Source organism: Peromyscus leucopus, chromosome 23 (assembly GCF_004664715.2).
Source record: "Peromyscus leucopus breed LL Stock chromosome 23, UCI_PerLeu_2.1, whole genome shotgun sequence".
Lineage (NCBI taxonomy): Eukaryota > Metazoa > Chordata > Mammalia > Rodentia > Cricetidae > Peromyscus > Peromyscus leucopus.
In genome coordinates, this window is record NC_051082.1 from 14,448,462 (window position 1) to 14,466,437 (window position 17,976).

Below are 17,976 nucleotides of genomic sequence, written 5' to 3' on the forward strand. Positions count from 1 at the left end.
CTGTCTTGGGGAAAAAAAAAAAAAAAACCACAAAACATAATAATAATAACAAAATTAAGTGAGCCTAATTTTAGGTTCATTTGTGCTCAGGAAGGTTATCAGAGTAAAGCAAAAAGAAAAGAAACCAAAGTCCACCCCACTCTTTTTTTTGTTTGTTTTCCAGTGCTGGGGATAGAAACTCTTAAGGGTAGGGTATGCTCTGCCTCTGAGCTGCACCCCTGGGGTTTTGAATAAATAATGATCCCATAGCTTTCGGACCATTGGCTCCGTTCCCATTGCCTCCTAGTTTCACAGTGTTGAGGAAATGCAGCTGCCCTGGAGTTTGGGGTATTGGTGACTGCCACACTCAGGGTGCAGGGCAGGAGCTGAGGGATTCCGATCGCTCCGGTCTGGACTCTCTCACAGACCAGGAACCATGTCCTGCGATTGCTGAGAAAGGACCCCCCCCCCAAAGTCCTTTGACCCCCTTCATGTTTTCCGAGTGAGGACATTAAGGAGGGCTCAATTTCAAAGGTTTTTAAAGCCCTCAGGACCTTGTCTGTTTCCTCTCTCTGGGACTTTTTTGTGGATCAGATGTTCACTGGACTCCACCACCCGCCTTATTGTCTTAGTGGCATTTATCGCTCTTTGCAACGGTATTATCTCTTTGCCTCTGGAATGTATGTTCCTTGTTCCTAGTTCCACAAGTTGATCCTACCACTAGGGTCCCCCTTAAGTTTTTGCACCCTGCACCTGCTGCTCCCCACACAGAGGCCTCAGGCGGTCTTGGTCTCCCCCTGGCGGCGAAATGATGCCACTAACTCCTCGCCGGGCACAAACACAAGACACAGCTTTGGAGGGTCGCTTTACTCAGCAGGGAGGGAGCAGGCAAGGAGGGACCCTTGCAATTTGAGGGAGCGTGGCCATGATGTGGGTGGAACCCCGGGGTTGTCCCTCAGCCGGCTGGAGATGATTGATGTACCCGGCACCTTGCGTGGTCTAGGTGTGAGCGGGACCTACATTCCGGACCTCACCCCGTTGGTCTCCAGGTCGGTGAGGTTGCCCCGTAGGGCTTGCTCTTCCTCAAAAGCCTTGAACAGGGAGTTGAAGTTGCCCGCTCCGAAGCCCTGTGGCGATGGGAGGCAAGAATGAGGTGGGGACCTAGCAAGTAGCGGGTGCTACCCATTGGGTGCGGCCTTACCTGGTGGTTGTGGCGCTGGATGACCTCCAGGAAGAGTGTGGGCCGGTCCTGCATGGGTTTGGTGAAGATTTGCAGGAGGTAGCCTTTCTCATCATAGTCTACCAGGATTTTCAGCTCCTGGGAGGGAGAGCAGACTCCGTTAGAGGAAGACCCATCCTTGTGGGATCCTCAGAAACCTGGAAGGTTCCTGCACCACCAAAGCCAATAAAAGACCCCTGGCCCCAGTTTCAGCTTCCTCCAGATGTGTCTGCAATCCATCATGCCTGAGCCACCCCGATGCTAACTCCTGCTTGGTGTCCAGCTTCCTTTCATCCCATTCTCTCACAGCCTCCTTCAGATGTCACTGGGACACTTTGGTGTTGCTGATGCGAATGTAAAATGCTGCATCCACTTTGGAAAAAGGACCTGGGAGTTTCTCAGAACACGTGCTACCGAGCCTGACCACCTGAGATCGGTCAGTCCCAGGATCCACAGGGTGGACGGAGAGAACTGACTCCCAAATTTGTGCCATGCGTGCCCACGCGCACAAAAAATAAACGCAAAGAGAATTTCTTAAATATATTCGCATGTGCGGGATGCTTAGACTCGAGACTTGAGAGGGAATGTCCCGTGCAGAACCTTGTACACCAAAGTCCACAGAAGCCTTAGCCATGATAGCCAAAAAATAGACCCAACTCACAGCCACCAACCGATGCAGGGATAACCAAAGTGTGATTTACCCACATTCAGTCGTGAAAAGGATCAAATGCTGCATAGGCCCAGCCTAGGGGGCTGGAGAGAAGGCCCAGCAGTTTAGAACACTTGCTGCTCTTCTAGAGGACTCAAGCTCAGTTCCCAACACTCACATCAGGCAGCTTACAACCACCTGCAATTCCAACTCCCCGGGATCCAATGCCTCTGACCTCTGCGGCCACCTTCATGTGCAAACACTCACTGGCAGACACACACCCACACATAAAAACAGACCAAACAAACAAATCTTTTTTTGTTTGTTTGTTTTTGTCTTTTATTTGGTTTTGGGAGGGTTGTTTTGTTTTGTGTTTTTGTTTTATTTGTTTTGGTTTTTTTCAAGACAGGGTTTCTCTGTGTAGTTTTGGTGCCTGTCCTGGATCTCGCTCTGTAGACCAGGCTAGCCTTGAACTCACAGAGATCTGCCTGGCTCTGCCTCCCGAGTGCTGGGATTAAAGGCGTGTGCCACCACCGCCTGGCATGATACTTTATTTAAAATAACTTTTTTATTTTGGTTTTTCGAGACAGGGTTTCTCTGTGTAGCTTTGTGCCTTTTCCTGGAACTCACTTGGTAGTCCAGGCTGGCCTCGAACTCACAGAGATCCACCTGGCTCTACCTCCCAAGCGCTGGGATTAAAGGTGTGCGCTATCACCGCCCGGCCTAATAACTTTTTTTTTAAGATTTATTTTATGTGCTTTGGTGTTTTGCCTGCCTATCTATATGAGGGTGTCAGATCCTCTGGAACTTGAGTTACAGACAGTTGTGAGCTGTTATGTGGGTGCTGGGAATTGAACCCGGGTCCTCTGGAAGAACAGCCATTGCTCTTAACCATGGAGCCATCTCTCCAGCCCTTTTAATTATTTCTTAAGATTTATTTATTTTATGTATATGGTGCTCTATCTGTACGTACACATGTACCCAAAAGAGGACGTCAGATCTCATTATAGATGGCTGTGAGCCATCATCAGTTGGTGGGAATCAAACTCAGGACCTCGGGAAGAGCTGATAATGCTCTTAACCTCTGAGCCATCTCTCCAGCCCCCAAGTTGGTGGCACATGCCTGGTCTACAGAGCAAGTTCCAGGACAGCCAGAGCTGTTACACAGAGAAAACCCTGTCTCAGGAAACAAAACCAAACCAAACAACAACACCCCCACTCCCCACCCTACCCCCACCTCGCCCACAAATATTAAAAAAAGAAAGAAAAGAAAGCAGACTAGTCACATCAGTAAGCTCTGGGTTTGATTGAGAGACCCTGCCTCAGTGAATAAGGTAGAAGAGTGATGAGGATGATTTCCAATATCAACCTCAGACCTCCACATAAACCCACACTCACATGTATGGCTCATACAGGCAAGTATGCACATACATGTATATAACACACACACACACACACACACACACACACACCACACACACACACACACGGGTGGGGGAGAGAAAGAGAGAGAGAGATAAAGTTATAAAAATAAAAACAAGCTGGGCGGTGGTGGCGCACGCCTTTAATCCTATCACTAGGGAGGCAGAGGCAGGCGGATCTCTGTGAGTTTGAGGCCAGCCTGGTCTACAGAGTGGGTTCCAGGACAGCCAGGGCTACACAGAAAAACAAAACAAAGCAAACAAACAAACAAAAATAAATAAAGGCAAAATGACAAAACCTCCTAATAGTTTCTAGCCAAATAAGAGAAAAACTCCAAATCATAAATAGCCATAAGAACTGGCCCCTCCTAACCTGCCTGGCCTCCATCCCAATTCAAACGTAGCTTTCTTTCTGTCCCTCACACACTTGTTGACTGAGCCTGCTTCAGGACCTTTGTGTGTATTGCTCTCTCTGCCAAGACTGCTCTTTGCCCAGCCCTTCACATGGCCAGAACCTTCTCATATAGATTTCAGTTAAAGTTGCCAATTTGAAGAGGCCTTTCCCGGCTATTCTCTGCAAAGCAGCCTCAAGTGGTCTGTTTTCACTTTTCTGCATGGTGCCAACTGTCACTTGTCCCTGACATCCCCATTCCCTCACTCCAGTCTGCAACTCCCAGGCTGGGCGGGATCTGGTCTGGGTTTTCACTGTGTGTGTGGCCCAGGGGACTCAGGGTTCATGGGCCGGGCCTCACCTCCAGCACATCCATGCTCTCCTTCACCTGGATCTTGGCTGTCTTGAGATTCTCTCGCAGCAGCCTGTAGTAGGAAGACGGGACAGCCAAGAACTCCATGCCTCGCTCCCTCAAGTGGCGGATCTGTCAGGGAGCAGGGTCCAGGTCAGCCTGTTTGTCTAAGCTCAACTATTATGACGAGGGGGACCTGACAGGGCGGGAGGCGGCAGGGTCCCCGTCCAGGCTCCTCTGTCAGGATGCCGTGAGACCCCCTCCCTATGTCTGAGCCCCACAGACCAGCAGTGATTGCTCTCACAGAATATGCACTCTGTGCCTGCCTTTCTAGGGAAACTGAGGCAGAAGATCTCTGTATCTGTCTCAGCACAGCAGATGGATGATTTAGGTAGATAGAAACCAAACTTGTCACTTCATCTTAACCCACCATGATGCCCCATGTCAGAGTCACAATTCAAGGTCCCATCCATGGCCTTTACCCCCTGCCCCCCCACCCACGTCTTCCTGTCTCCCTCCCTCATTCTGTCCTGGCCACACACTTCTCCTCGCTGCTTCTCATCTTTGTCTTGGTGGTCCTTCCTGTCTGGAGTACTCTCCCCCAATTCTGTAGACATCACTTCTCAAATGCCCCCTCCTCCACGTGGCCCCCTGTCCTGGCTAGTTTTATGTCAACTTGACATAGCCTGGAGTCATCAGAGAAGAGGGGAGCCTCAGTTGAGAAAATGCCTTCCACAAGATCAGGCTGTAGGCAAGCCCGTAGGACATTTTCCTAATTAGTGATGGGTGTGGGAGGGCCCAGCCCATGGTGGGTGGCGCCATCCCCTGGGCTGGTGGTCCTGAGTCCTATAAGAAAGCAGGCTGAGCAAGCCACGGGGAGCAAGCCAGTCAGCAGCACCCCTCCATGGCCTCTGCATCAGCTCCTGCCTCCAGGTTCCCGCCCTGCCTGAGTTCCTGTCTTGACTTCCTTCAGTGATGGACTGTGATGTGGAAGTGTAAGCCGAATAGACCCTTTCCTTGCTACGTTGCTTTGGTCATGGTGTTCCGTCACAGCAATGGAGACCCTGAGTAGAAGACCCTCCTTGATTACCCTATTTAGATGTGCCATGCCTTATCTTCCACCCTCTCTCACTTCCCAGCTTTTTTCCCCCACAGCTCTTACGTCGACCAGTTGTCCGTCTTTTGGGCCAGGACTGAACTAGTCCTTCCTTAAGGGTTAGATAGGACCTGGCCTCCTCGAAGGCTGCATCCATAGGCAAAGCATGTTTAATTTGGCTAAAAGGACATAAGTGGTCTTATAATCTAATAGTCTTATTTTTAGAGTGAGGCACATTGAGGCCCAGAGAGGGCACTGAGTTCCCTGGGGCACACAGGAAAGTACCAGTAGGGCTGGGACTAGAGCCCAGGAGGCTTCCTTATACTTGGGACTGGATTTTTCTGCAGAATGAACTCTTCCATTATAGTGTGTGTGTGGTGGGGGGCGGGGGGCGGGAGGTAACTCTGTGAGTTGCACGATCTGGAAGGAAAGCCCTGTCATCCTTCTAGAGGGACTGTCACCACCCCCTCCTACTCTACTTGGCAGAGACTGTCCCAGCAGTGGATAGAGAGGGCTCGTGGACCAGGAACAGGGTTCTAACCGTTGTGATGATGTCTTCTGTCTTGAGAGCGATGTGCTGGACCCCAGCACCCCCATTATAGTCCACATATTCCTAGGGGAGGGGAAAAAGGGAGGAGACCACAGCTGTTTGTCCCGTCACTCAGTCCTGTGCCCCGTAGGGGCCCTCACACCTCCCTCCCTGTCCTCTCCTACCTGAATCTGGGACTTCTTCTTGCCCGGAGCTGGCTCATTAATGGGCATCTTGATAGACTCCTCATAGTTGGCCACCACGATGGAGCGCAGAGAGCTGTATTCCGTGTGCACCTGAGTGTCATCCACCGACCAGAAACGGTGGAACTGCAGATTTTTCAGGTACCTGCAGAGTGGCCAGGAGACATACCCCTTGAGTGCCTGCCCAGACCCCCTTACTGTCTTCTCATTTCCACTGTGGGAGCGTATGTCCGTTAAGCAGTCTTTACAAAAAGTGACATCACAGCCGGGGGTGGTGGGGTGGGGGTGGTGGCGCATGCCTTTAATCCCAGCACTTGCGAAGCAGAGGCAGGCGGATCTCTGTGAGTTCAAGGCCAGCCTGGGCTACTGAGTGAGTTCCAGGAAAGGCTCCAAAGCTACAGAAACCCTGTCTTGAAAAACCAAAACCAAACCAAACAAACAAAAAAAGTGACATCACACACATCATAGATTTGTTCTTTTGATGATTTTCTTCCAGGAGGAAGGAAAAGGTCTTGTAACAAAATATAGATGGGAAGCTGATGCTCCCAACTGAGGGTCAGGAGCTTGCTTCTCCTTTAGACAAGAGCGATGTTGGTACAATCCTATGGCTCTAATGTGCTCCCCAAATTCATTTAATTGTCACTGTGATGGTTTGAAGAGGGGGACCCTTAAAGGGCTGGGCTGTAGCTTAGTGGTATGTTGTGGAATATTCCTTTACTCTGTGTGAAGATGTGTTACTGGGATTGGCTTAGTAAAGAGCGGAATGGCCAAGAGCTAGGCAGGAAGAGGTTAGGCAGGACTTCTGGAGACAGAGAGAGATCTCGGGGAAGAAGAAAGGGGGAGGTGGTCACCAGTCAGACAAAAGAAGCAGGACACACAGGAGGAGAGGTGACAGCCACGAGCCATGTGACGGCACCTAGATGAATAGAAATGGGTTAATTTAAGTTATAAGAGCCCATTAGAAACAAGCCAAAGCTAAAGCCAAGCTTTCATAACTAATAATAAGTCTCTGTGTCATGATTTAGGGGCTGGTGGTCCAAAAAAGTCTGCTGCAGTGGTAGAGTGTTCTTGTAGTGAGCTCAGCTAGGCCATGTTAATGTCCCAGGTTAAATAGGTTAATGCTGCCAGGTGGCGCACGCCTTTAATGCCAGCACTGGGGAGGCAGAGGCAGGCGGATCTCTGTGAGTTCGAGGCCAGCCTGGTCTCCAGAGTGAGTTCCAGGGCAGCCAGAGATATAGAGAGAGACCCTGTCTCAAAGAGCCAAAGAATAAATATATAAGTAAGTGGATTTGGTGGTATCTTCCTCACATGCAAAAATAATAAATAACAGTATATAAACAGACTCAGGTAGGTAGCGGCACTCCTTGACGAAGGTGAGCATTTCACAATGAATACGTGAATCTGTAACCTTAGATTAGTCTTCCACTACCTTGTACCCTATTTCCACTTGTGTTAAAGAACTGGAGTCAGGTGGTGGTGGTGGCGGCGGCGGCAGCAGCAGCAGCAGCAGCGCACGCCTTTAATGCCAACACTGGGGAGGCAGAGGCAGGCGGATCTCTGTGAGTTCGAGGCCAGCCTGGGCTACAGAGCGAGTTCCAGGAAAGGTGCAAAGCTACACAGAAAAACCCTGTCTTGAAAAACCCAAACAAACAAACAAAAAACTGGGGAGGTGGGGGCTGCTGAGAGCACTCAGTAGATAAAGGCGTTTGCCGCCGCCGAGTCTGATGGGTTCCACCCGTGGGACCTGGGTGACGGAAGCAGAGAATTAACTCTCACCCATTTGTTCTCTGGCCTCCACACATGTGCCGTGGGATGTGTGTGTCCCCATGCATAAGCACACATAAAAAATTAAAATATTAAAAATAAATATGTAGATTTGGCAAGAAGGCTTGTCTCCTGTCACAAAGAGGGGTAGGCCAGGGACTCACCATTCTGAGGCAGACAGCATTTCCTGGTCAGGTTGGTTGCCTACAATATGGTCGATCACCTCGAGGTTGCAGCTGGGCCTAGAAGAGGAAAGGGGTTGGGAGGTGAGAAGACTAGCCCCCCGCCCCCCCAAACCTCTCCATTGCCACAAACCCTTCACAACACCAGTAGCCCACATTTGGGTGGCCTTTCCTCCTGTGTATTAGGCACAGTTAACTCAACAGCTGTTAACATCTTTATTTTATTGTTTTTTTGTTTGTTTGTTTGTTTTTCGAGACAGGGTTTCTCTGTGTTGTTTTGGTGCCTGTCCTGGATCTCACTCTGTAGACCAGGCTGGCTTCGAACTCACAGAGATCCGCCTGCCTCTGCCTCCCAAGTGCTGGGATTAAAGGTATGTGCCACCACCACCCAGCTCTCCCCATCCCCATCTTATGAGGAAGAAACATAGACATGAAGTAGAATTCTTGTACGAGGTAAAACGACTGACTAGGAAATGATAGAGCTGGGATGTGAACGCAGACAGTCTGCCGCACAGGGGTGTGGGGTGGGGGAGCGGTCCAGGCCTTCCTCTTCCAGGCACAGCAGATGCCTCCAGATGTTCCAACCTCCCAGAGAAGCCCACTCCACAGAGTGGGGAGGGGACCCAGCTTCCTACCACTCCCCCACCAAAGGGCACTCACAGTTTTGAAAGCAGGGTGTCCTTGTGCATTGGGGCCTCGAATCCGGGTAAGAAACGGCCAGTGTAATTGATCTTCTCCACCAGGGTGTGTGTGGTATCTCCATACTGGGGGTGGGAAGCAGCTGGAGTCAGGGAAAAGCCCCTACCCTCCCAACCCTATCAAGGTCCTGGTGTTTTCAAGGCACCAGCTGAACTCTGGAGTTCCACCGTGAATCTGCCCCTGACTCCGTGGGCGATCCTTCCTGGAATGCATGGCTACCTGCCATGTTGGGTAGTTAGTGTCTTTGTCAGCCTGCCTGTAGGTCCGGAAACTGATGTGGGGATTCAGTTTCCTTCTTCATGGCTTTATGTTTGAGATGGAGTCTAGGCTTACTGGTCACCAAGTTCCAGGGATGCTGGCGTGACAGGTATGTATTGGCTGTGCCTGCCTTTCCCCACCCCTTACCCCCAGTGCTGGGGTTCGAACCTGGGTCCTTACATATGCTAGGCAAGTGATCTACCACGGAGCTACGTCCCCAGCCCCCAATGAGCCTGGTTTTGTGTATAGGTGCTGGAGATCTGAAGCCAAGTCCTCGCGTTTACACAGCGGACACTTTCCCCACAGCGCCGCCATCCCCTCATCCCCCCCAGCCCTCCTTTCTTTCACTTCTCAGATTTTTGAGTCGCTCACGGAGTTGCTCAGGCTGCATGTGAGCCTAAGCGCCCGGGATTGGTGATCCTCCTGCCTCAGCCTCCCAGATGCTGGGATCACAGGCCTTCCTCATCAATTCTAGCCATCTTGAATATGACTTTGAGGAGGCGGGACTCGTGGCTGCCTCAGTCTCCCGATAACAGGAGGGCTGCCCAGGCTCGCCGTCCTTGTGGAGAGGGGACCGTAGGCTGGACATTGACCCCCTAGGTGCTTTCCAGACATAGGAGAGGTTGTAGCCCAAGACACAGATGGGAGGAAGCTCGGCATATGCCCAGGGCATACGGGAGATCCCACTCCAGTTCTTGCTCATTTCAGCAGTGCCCCAGAGGGGGAGGTTTGCTCAGAGACGCCACGCTAGGGTGAGGTGTGGCTTCCTCAGACGCCACAGCTCCCCTCTTGTTTAAAGCCCCTACCTCTGCTGAAGCTTAGACCCCCCCCCCTCAAGCTGTCGCTTCTCACTGGGGGGCGGGGGGAAATGCCTGGCGGCTCCCAGCAGCCTCTGAACATTGGCCAAGCATTATCAGAGATCAGGCTTGAGGAAGGCTGTACTCTTGAGGCATGAGGGTAGGGTGGTATAATGGGTGAGTTGGGGGGGGTGGGTGGGTCCTGGTGTCCCGGTGAGTTCCAACAACAGTGGGAATGGAGCGTCGGAGTTCACTCACCGTCTGTAGCACGGCGAATTTCACCTTCCCAAACTTGTCTTGCTCCACCCAGGGCTCCCTCACAATTTTGGCTCCCCGTTCCCGGGCTTTCTGGATGGGAGACCAAGTTGGGAGAACGGTGAGGGCTGGTGCCTCGCAGAGACATCCTGCCTTGCTCCCGCTGTGGGCTTCTGGGTAGTCCTGACGTAAGCAGGACACCTAGCCAGCTGCTTTCAGCTGGGTCCTCTGGAACCATGCCTCACGCCCATCTGGCAGGTGGAGAAACAGGTCCAGGCTCGGGGTTGTGCTGATAGAAGGCAAAGCAGGCCAGCACGCTTGTCTGCCCTGCCGCTGCCAACGGACTCTTAGGACCAGCCCTCGCTGCTCCAGTCCTCAGTTTCCCCTCCTAGAAGAGGCGTGGCCACATAGCAAACGTTGAATTGCCGTTACCTGAGCACCTAGTGTGTCAGACAGACCGTGTGCCGAGCGAGCGCTCTGAACACCCGGGCTCGCACATTTCCTGAGCAGGAGCTCACGGGCATGCGCATATCACAGGCCAGGCACTATTCTAGGGGTTAGCCTCTCCAGGTCTGACGGCAACATTATACGGAGGTGGTATTGCCCTCTCCATTCTGTAGCCGAGGAAACAAGGACAGAGAAATTAAGTCCCGTGTTCAAAAATCACACAGCTGCTCACTGGACCTCTAAGCTCCCATTTTCTTTCGTCCGGTGCATTACTAGGGATGCTTACTCGGCAAGCGCTCTACCACGGAGCCCGACCTACAAACAAGGAAACTTTTTCAAGGAGAGTGTCGTGTAGCTCAGGCTAGCCTCATGCTCTCTCTGTAGCTGGGGATAACTTTGAATTTCTATCTCCCCTCTGAGGCTCAGGGTGTGTATCACCATGGCTGGCTCTAGACTGCCTCTTGAGAACTCCATGCTCCAGACATGATCATTTCAATCCTTTTTAGTTATTGTTGTTGCTGTTGTTTCGAGACAGGGTTTCTCTGTATTACAGCTCTGGCTGTCCTGGATCTCGCTCTGTAGTCCAGACTGGCCTCGAACTCACAGAGATCCGCCTGCCTCTGCCTCCCGAGTACTGGGACTAAAGGCGTGCGCCACCACCGCCCGGCTTTCAATCCATTTTCTTTCCAACCTTTCAGGGAGGCTATGATCATCCCCATTTTGTAGATGTGGACAAGAGACACAGAGAGCAGGCACGCAGGAAAGGATGGGGTGTGTGTCGCTGCTGGTCCCACCAGCATCCAGCCTGACTGGTGGGGTCCAGGTGGCAGAGGCCTGCTCTGTCCGCCCAGGGGCTTCTCACCTGCACAATGTGCTCACAGTCTTCCACCTCGAATGCGATGTCCTTTACCCCGTCGCCATGCTTCACCAAGTGGTCGCCCATCTCTGTGGCCAGCGGGAGAACACAGGCAGGCAGTGGGGTTCCTAGCCCCTATCCCGGCCCCAGCCTCACCCTTGCCCCAACCCATGGCTCTGAGCCAACTGTCCAGAGCCACGCTGCCAGCCCCTGTGAGGCCCCTCACCTTTATTCCAGGGGTTGAGAGCGGAAGAGAGAACAAACACAATCTAAAAAAGTGGACAAGGGGGTGGGATTGGTGGCCGGGAGAGGGTGAATGAAGTGCATGCCCCCCCACTTCCCTATGGCGCCCCTGGTGGGACACAAGGCTCCACCACACGGGATCCCTGGAGCATGTGTTCCAGCTCCTTTTTGGCCTCAGTTTCCCCCACTGGTCCTCAGAGCTGGGAGCTTTGCCCTGTGGTAGCCATGTACTGGGTCCTCAGTGGTCAGTGCCTGTAAGGATCCCACGGACCAGAGACCCCTTAAACACCCTTCTTTGACATCCTAAGTTTCTAGAGCCTCTGTGGACCTAGTGCTAGACCCGATTGAGAAGGGCGTGAAGCCAGGAAGATGCCATTGCCTGGGCCGTGAGTCAGGGGCAGCTTTGCCATGCATCTTGGGACCAGCTGGGGGTGTGTCCCGAAATGACAGCGTCCCCCACGCAGGACCACACTGGAGCCCTCGACGCTAAGACACCTCGGCGGCGGCGGCGGCGGCGTTTACTCACCTTGCCTTGCTTGATGACGTGGCTGACCACCTCCCGGGAGCCGGTCTCCAGGCCCTTGTAGGCCAGTGGTTCGAAGCCCATCTTGTTGCAGTAGAAGGAGGCAGCCTGGATGACAGAGGGGCAAGGAAGGGGTTCAGAGGGGTGTGGGGACCACCCCGGAGGTCCCTAGAAGGGAGCCCCAGTCCTCTGTCGGCCCTCTCGTTCTCCATTTGTGGACCCTCTTAGGAAGAAAGGCTACCCCCCCTCCCTCCCCCGTGAAAGGTCCCTGCCGGGGTCTGTGCCTCTGATTGTGTAATGAGGATCCAAAGTGCCGTTCCTAGCCTGGCCCGGATCCTCCCCTCGCGGTAGCCAATCCCATTTCCAGCTGGGGCCGGCCCCCCTCAAGGAGGCCTCTTCCGGCCTGTCCTCTGCCCCCTCCAGCCTTCCTACCTGCTTAGCATTGCCAACCCAGAAGGTCACGGAGTGGAAATGGAGGAACCGGCCTCTCTCAGGCTGCAGGAGGCAAGAGGGAGGAGGTTGAAGCCCCGGATGCAGGGTTGGTTCCCTGGCCACTGCTCTCCAGCCTCAACCCCCAAACCCAGGAGGCTGCCACCCACCACCCTTATCTTTGTCTAGCCCCCAAAGACATTTCCTGCTAGAGGATCGGAGCTCCTGGAGGGTTCAGAACTGGGAACCCCCCCACAGGAGGCCTGCCCGGGGTTCACAGGAGGAAATAAGCTGGTGTGGGAACAGCATGGGTGTAAGGTAGACCGCAGACAGAATTTGAACAGGTTTTAGAGACCGGCAGGCGTTTAGGAAGGGAGCTCCTCGGGAAGCCGACATTGAGTCCAGTTCAGTCGGTGGGAGGGGCTGGGGATGAACTTGAGCGTGCGGGTGGACATCACATCCTCTGGCATGCTTCCTCTGTGACAAACCTTGTTCCCCTCCCAGCCCAAGGGGCCCCACATTTACCTTAGGTCCCTTGTTGGTGTAGGATGTCTAAGGAGGAAAGGAAAAACACAATGTGAGGTTTGGACAGAGGACTTCTTCAAGAGTCACCATGGGTCGGCACTTGCGGCTACCCCCATGGCCCAGACAGACTTACCATGGTTGATAGTGGTCACAGTTCTCGTGGTCAGGAAGACTGGGACGAGAAGCCTGGAGAGGTGTTGGGCAGTGTATTTACCACCGGGCGAAGGCAGGGCCCGCCCCTGGCCTGGGGAGGTTTTGGACAGTGTATTTACCATGGGGCAAAGGCAGGGCCCGCCCTTGGCCTGGCCTTCCTGGGGGTGGGGAGCTGAGCTCACCCTGAGAGCACCTAGGCTTGGGAACGTCCGAGTCAGTTCTGGCTTCACAGGGACAGGGCAGTGGTGCCATCCTCAGAGGGAGAGCGATGCTCTCTGTGATGGTCCACTGGCCAGTCGTAGAGCATAGCCCGGGCGAGAAGCCAAGGGCACATTCTCTCTAGGACCCGGGGTAGGACTGTGATCTTTGCCATCTAGATGGAAAGCTCCCAAAGCAAGGGCAGCTTAGTGCAGGGGTATCTGATGCAGGGGGAATCAGCCGGGCTGTTGGGGCTTGGTTGAAACGCAGTCTGCCAAGGAAACACGTAGATTCTATTGAAGGCGAAGGGCTGTGTTCTCTGGTCATTAGAGGCATGGGTGTAGGGGGTTTTCATCCTGGCTCTGCCATGGAAAGTCACCAGGGCCTGGGAGCCTCCGTTTCTTTATCTGTAAAATGGGAACAATAGCCAGGTGTGGGGACACGTGTTTATAATTCGAGTTCTCCGGGTCAGGCACGAGGATTCCCACAGTTCAAATCCAGCCTGGTCTACGTAGTGAGTGCTTGGCCAGCCAAGCACAGGGGTATACAATGAGATCATTGTCGCAGAAAAGGGGTCGGTGTGTGTGTGTGTGGTGATGGGTAATATGGGAGGGAATCGATGGGATGACATGTAGTATTTGGAATGGGACCTCGATTTCTCTATGTAACAGAGTCCTGTCCTGGAACTCACTCTGTAGACCAGGCTGGCCTCGAACTCACAGAGATCCGCCTGCCTCTGCCTCCCGAGTGCTGGGATTAAAGGCGTGCACCACCATGTCTGGCTGTGTGGCTCTATTTGTGCTGTTTGTAATTAGTTTCATAGCTTTGAGAACTGAGGGGGTGCCTTGGCCTTGCTATAACCTGAGTATTTCTTAGAGCGGAAGTTAGGGCTTTATTTCTGCCCTGGGTTCTTAGCACCACAGGACGCTGGGAAGGTGGAACTGATAGCTCTCGGGGGGAGGAAGGCCGGGATGCTTCATCCAAATCTTTGAGTCTTACTTTTTAGGAAGATGAAGTGGCCACAGCTGGTGTTTACTCGAGGGCTCTAGGACAACCCCCCCACCCCCCATCTTCTCTCTGGCTCCACTCCAGGGCCTGAAACCCCATTTTCCTGGTTGACAATGCAGATTCCGGCTGAGGGCTAGGTTTTGACCATGCAATTGACATGTGATAGAGTGTGTCAGCTTATTCTAAGTCCAGGGCCCGCACTTCAAAAATCTGTTGTCATGCCAGGCATGGAAGCACACGCTGTTCATCCCAGCACTCGGGAGGCAGAGGCAGGCGGAACTCTGTGGTTTCGAGGCCAGCCTGGTCTCCCTAGTGAATTCTGGGGTAGCTAATTTGACACAGTAAGACCCTGTCTCAGCCCCTCCCCACCCAAAAAGGGGGCGTATTTTGTTATCCCTGCCAGTAAAATGGGAAGACTGGGCCAGGGAGATGACTCTGTTGGCTTAGTAAGCTCGCGGACCTGAGTTGAGCCGGTGAACCCAAAGTATGTAGTTGTGTACCCTTCTTTTTTTTTTTTTGTTTTTTTTTGTTTTTTTTTTGTTTTTTTTTTTTTGTTTTTTCGAGACAGGGTTTCTCTGTGTAGCTTTGCGCCTTTCCTGGAGCTCACTTGGTAGCCCAGGCTGGCCTCGAACTCACAAAGATCCGCCTGCCTCTGCCTCCCAAGTGCTGGGATTAAAGGCGGGCACCACCACGCCCGGCTGGTTGTGTACCCTTCTAATCTCAGCGCTGGGAGGATGGAGACAGGAGGATCCCTCGGGCTCCCCGGGCAACCAGCCTAGTCAATCAACATGATGAGTTCCAGGCCAATCAGAGACTCCAACTCTAAAAGCAGGAACAGGGTGGCCAGTCCCTGAGGAACAACACCCGTGATGGTCCTCTGACCACCACATGCACACGCTCGTGTACACACCATCATATCACACACACACACACACACACACACACACACACACACACACACACACGTGGAAATGGAGCAAACACATCTCAGAGATTGCTGATCTGGTGGGAACAGTGAACCAAACTCTAACCTATTTGATTCTGAAGTTGAATCCTATCGACCCCTCCAGATATCATTTTTTCCATTGTTAAACCTCTGTATTTGCGGGCAGTTATGGAGGCAGGGTGGGTGGTCTCTCTCCCTTATTCCTACCCGTCCTGGGTGACTCTCTCCTCCCCTCACCCAGACCAGGCTCCACTCGGGGAGAAGGCCATCCACTACGACGCTGCCCTGGCCAGCAGGAACATCTTGTCCTTTGTTTGCTGTGACCAACTCAACCCCCCTGCTGCTGGAACCTGGCCTGGCTTCTATCCTAGGCATCAGGCCAGCCTTTCCCGAATCCGGCAAGCACGTCATGAGCAGCCTTGGGGTTCAGGAGGCTGGAGTGGCAGGTGTCTGGCTCAGCTGGGCACAGGTGGTACCTGTACTTCTCCTCCTCTCTGGCTTTGGCTTCCAGAAACGCCATGGCTCTCGGTCGTATTCTAGATATGCTACCAGGTGCTCGTCCATCTTTGGGCAGAGCCTAGGGAGGGAACTCTCAGGTCTTAGCCTCTGGAGCCCCCTTGTCCCTTCCTCATGCTATCGAGCTGGGCTCTGTGGGACATCAGATTAGTGGTGGTTGGAGGTGACCATTGCTGCTCTTGAAGCCACCCTGTGCTAAGGGACAGATTTCAGAAGCATTGTCCAAGAAACTATTTAAATTTTTTTTTTTTTCGAGACAGGTTTTTTTTGTTTGGTTTTTTGTTTTTTGAGACAGAGTTTCTCTGTGTAGATTGGTTGCCTGTCCTGGATCTTGCTAGACCAGGTTGGCCTCGAACTCACAGAGATCCACCTCGCTCTGCCTCCCCAGTGCTGGGTTTAAAGTCGTGCGCCACCACCGCCCGGCAAGACAGGGTTTCTTTGTGTAGTTTTGGCTGTCCTGGAACTAGCTCTGTAGGCCAGGCTGGCTTTGAATTCACAGAGAGCCGCTGCCTCTCAAGTGCTGGGACTAAAGGTGTGCGCCACCACCACACAGCTTTTAAATAGGCTTTTAAAGGTGGTGCTGTGGCTCATGCCAGCTCTCTTAGTACTTAGGGCTAGAAGTAGGCTACATGAGAACTCTGTCTCAAAGCAACTAACCAACCAACTAACCAGACAGACAGACAGACAGGCTTCTATGATTCATCCTGCGTTACACCCCAAAGTACAAAAAGAGCTTCCACAGCAGTCCTAGGATACAAGGGGGCCTCGGCTGGTCTTCAGGATCCTGAGCTCCAGGAAAGTGCCCATCTTTCTCAAAAATGACAAGAGTGGTTGACTGTGCCCAAACACTTTGGTTTATACTGTAGGAAGCTGGGGGGGGGGCAGCTCAGTGGTAGAGAATGGGTTCCACCCCTGGTACCAGTGAGAAAGTAAGAGAGTGGAAGGGAGAGGAAAATAGGGAGGGAGGCAGGAAGAGAGAGAGAGAGAGAGAGAGAGAGAGAGAGAGAGAGAGAGAGAGAGAAAGAGAGAGAGAGAGTATGAATTAATGAGCATGCAATGGCCCGTCTACTCCTGCCCTTTCCAGAATAACATGTGGATAAATAGCATAGTATGTAGGCTTATAAATCTTTTTCATTCAGCGTAATGTATTTGGTGGTTTTTCTAGGTTGGTTGTGTGCAGACTGGTTTTGTTGTTGTTTTTAAGTGCAAGAGATCGGGACTGGAGAGATGGCTCAGTGGTTAAGAGCGTGTGCTGCTCTTGCAGAGGACCCGGGTTCGGTTCCTTCTGTCTACTTTGCAGCTCATAACTGTCTCTTATTCCAGTTCCTGGGGACCTGACAACCTCTGAACTGCAAGCCAACCCCAAAATTAAACTCTTTTTCTTTATAAGAGTTCCCATGGTTGGCCCGGCAGTGGTGGCACACGCCTTTAATCCCAGCACAGGCGAATCTCTGTGAGTTCGAGGCCAGCCTGGTCTACAGAGGGAGATCCAGGACAGGGTCCAAAACTACACAGAGAAACCCTGTCTTGAAAAACCAATAATAACAATAGTAATAATAATGATGATGATGATGATGATGATAAATTTAAAAACACAATCCACCTAGCAGATTGCATGGTAGCATGAACAAGAACAACGGCAGCAGCCTGTCCAAGGGTCTCTGCCCCTCCTTAATAAAATGTCAGTGGGTACATCTAGAGAGCAGTGTGCATTCCCAAGAGGCTGTGATCTTTAAGCTACAGACTGTCAAGGTCATAATGAAGAGATTGGGTTTGGGAATGTCCTTGGTCTGGGAATCATTAAACAAATGCAGTCACTATGGGAAAATTCACCGAAGGAAGGTCTTGATGGAAAGTTTGTGTACCTCCAGAGTAGATGTTATATTTTAACCAAAAGAAATCTCTTTTGGTCTATTTTATTTAAATTTGTTTGTGTATTGAGACGGGGTCTAGTGTGTAACCCAGGCTGGCCTCGAACTCACGTTCTTCTCTTAGCTTTCTGAGTGCACATTGACCCTGCCTGGGCAGATGCTAGAGTGTTCCTGCCTCCCTCTCTTAGCAGCTGAGCATCCTGAGGTCAGTCACTTAACATCTCTGAGCTCCATTTCATGCCTGAAAAGTGGAGATGGTCCTGGTGCCTTTTCCATAGGGCTTCTGTGATGACATTTGCGGTTTGGATATTAAAGGTTTCCCCAGTGCGCTCACAGACTGAAGGCTTTGGTCTCTGAAGCAAGCATTGTTCAGAGCCGAGGTGTTAGGGAAATACTTGGATCATGAAGTCTCCGCTTCGCCAGTGGATGAATCCACTGATAGAGTCCAAATCTTTTGAAGTCCTTCT

The 17,976-nt window shown here is 52.2% G+C and overlaps 1 protein-coding gene across 1 annotated transcript; it reads right to left on the reverse strand.

Moving 5' to 3' along the window:
* Window positions 1-827: 827 nt before the first annotated feature.
* On the reverse strand, window positions 828-13,073 carry Hpd (4-hydroxyphenylpyruvate dioxygenase). The gene is made up of 14 exons (XM_028885853.2): window positions 12,951-13,073; window positions 12,818-12,844; window positions 12,296-12,358; window positions 11,867-11,971; window positions 11,324-11,366; window positions 11,104-11,186; window positions 9,798-9,887; window positions 8,446-8,549; window positions 7,768-7,845; window positions 5,822-5,984; window positions 5,649-5,720; window positions 4,021-4,143; window positions 1,181-1,297; window positions 828-1,106 (listed from the first exon to the last, which is right to left on the reverse strand). Exons 1-14 carry the CDS (start codon window positions 12,951-12,953, stop codon window positions 996-998), a joined length of 1,182 nt encoding a protein of 393 aa, XP_028741686.1. The 5' UTR covers window positions 12,954-13,073; the 3' UTR covers window positions 828-995.
* Between the last annotated feature and the right edge of the window lie 4,903 nt (window positions 13,074-17,976).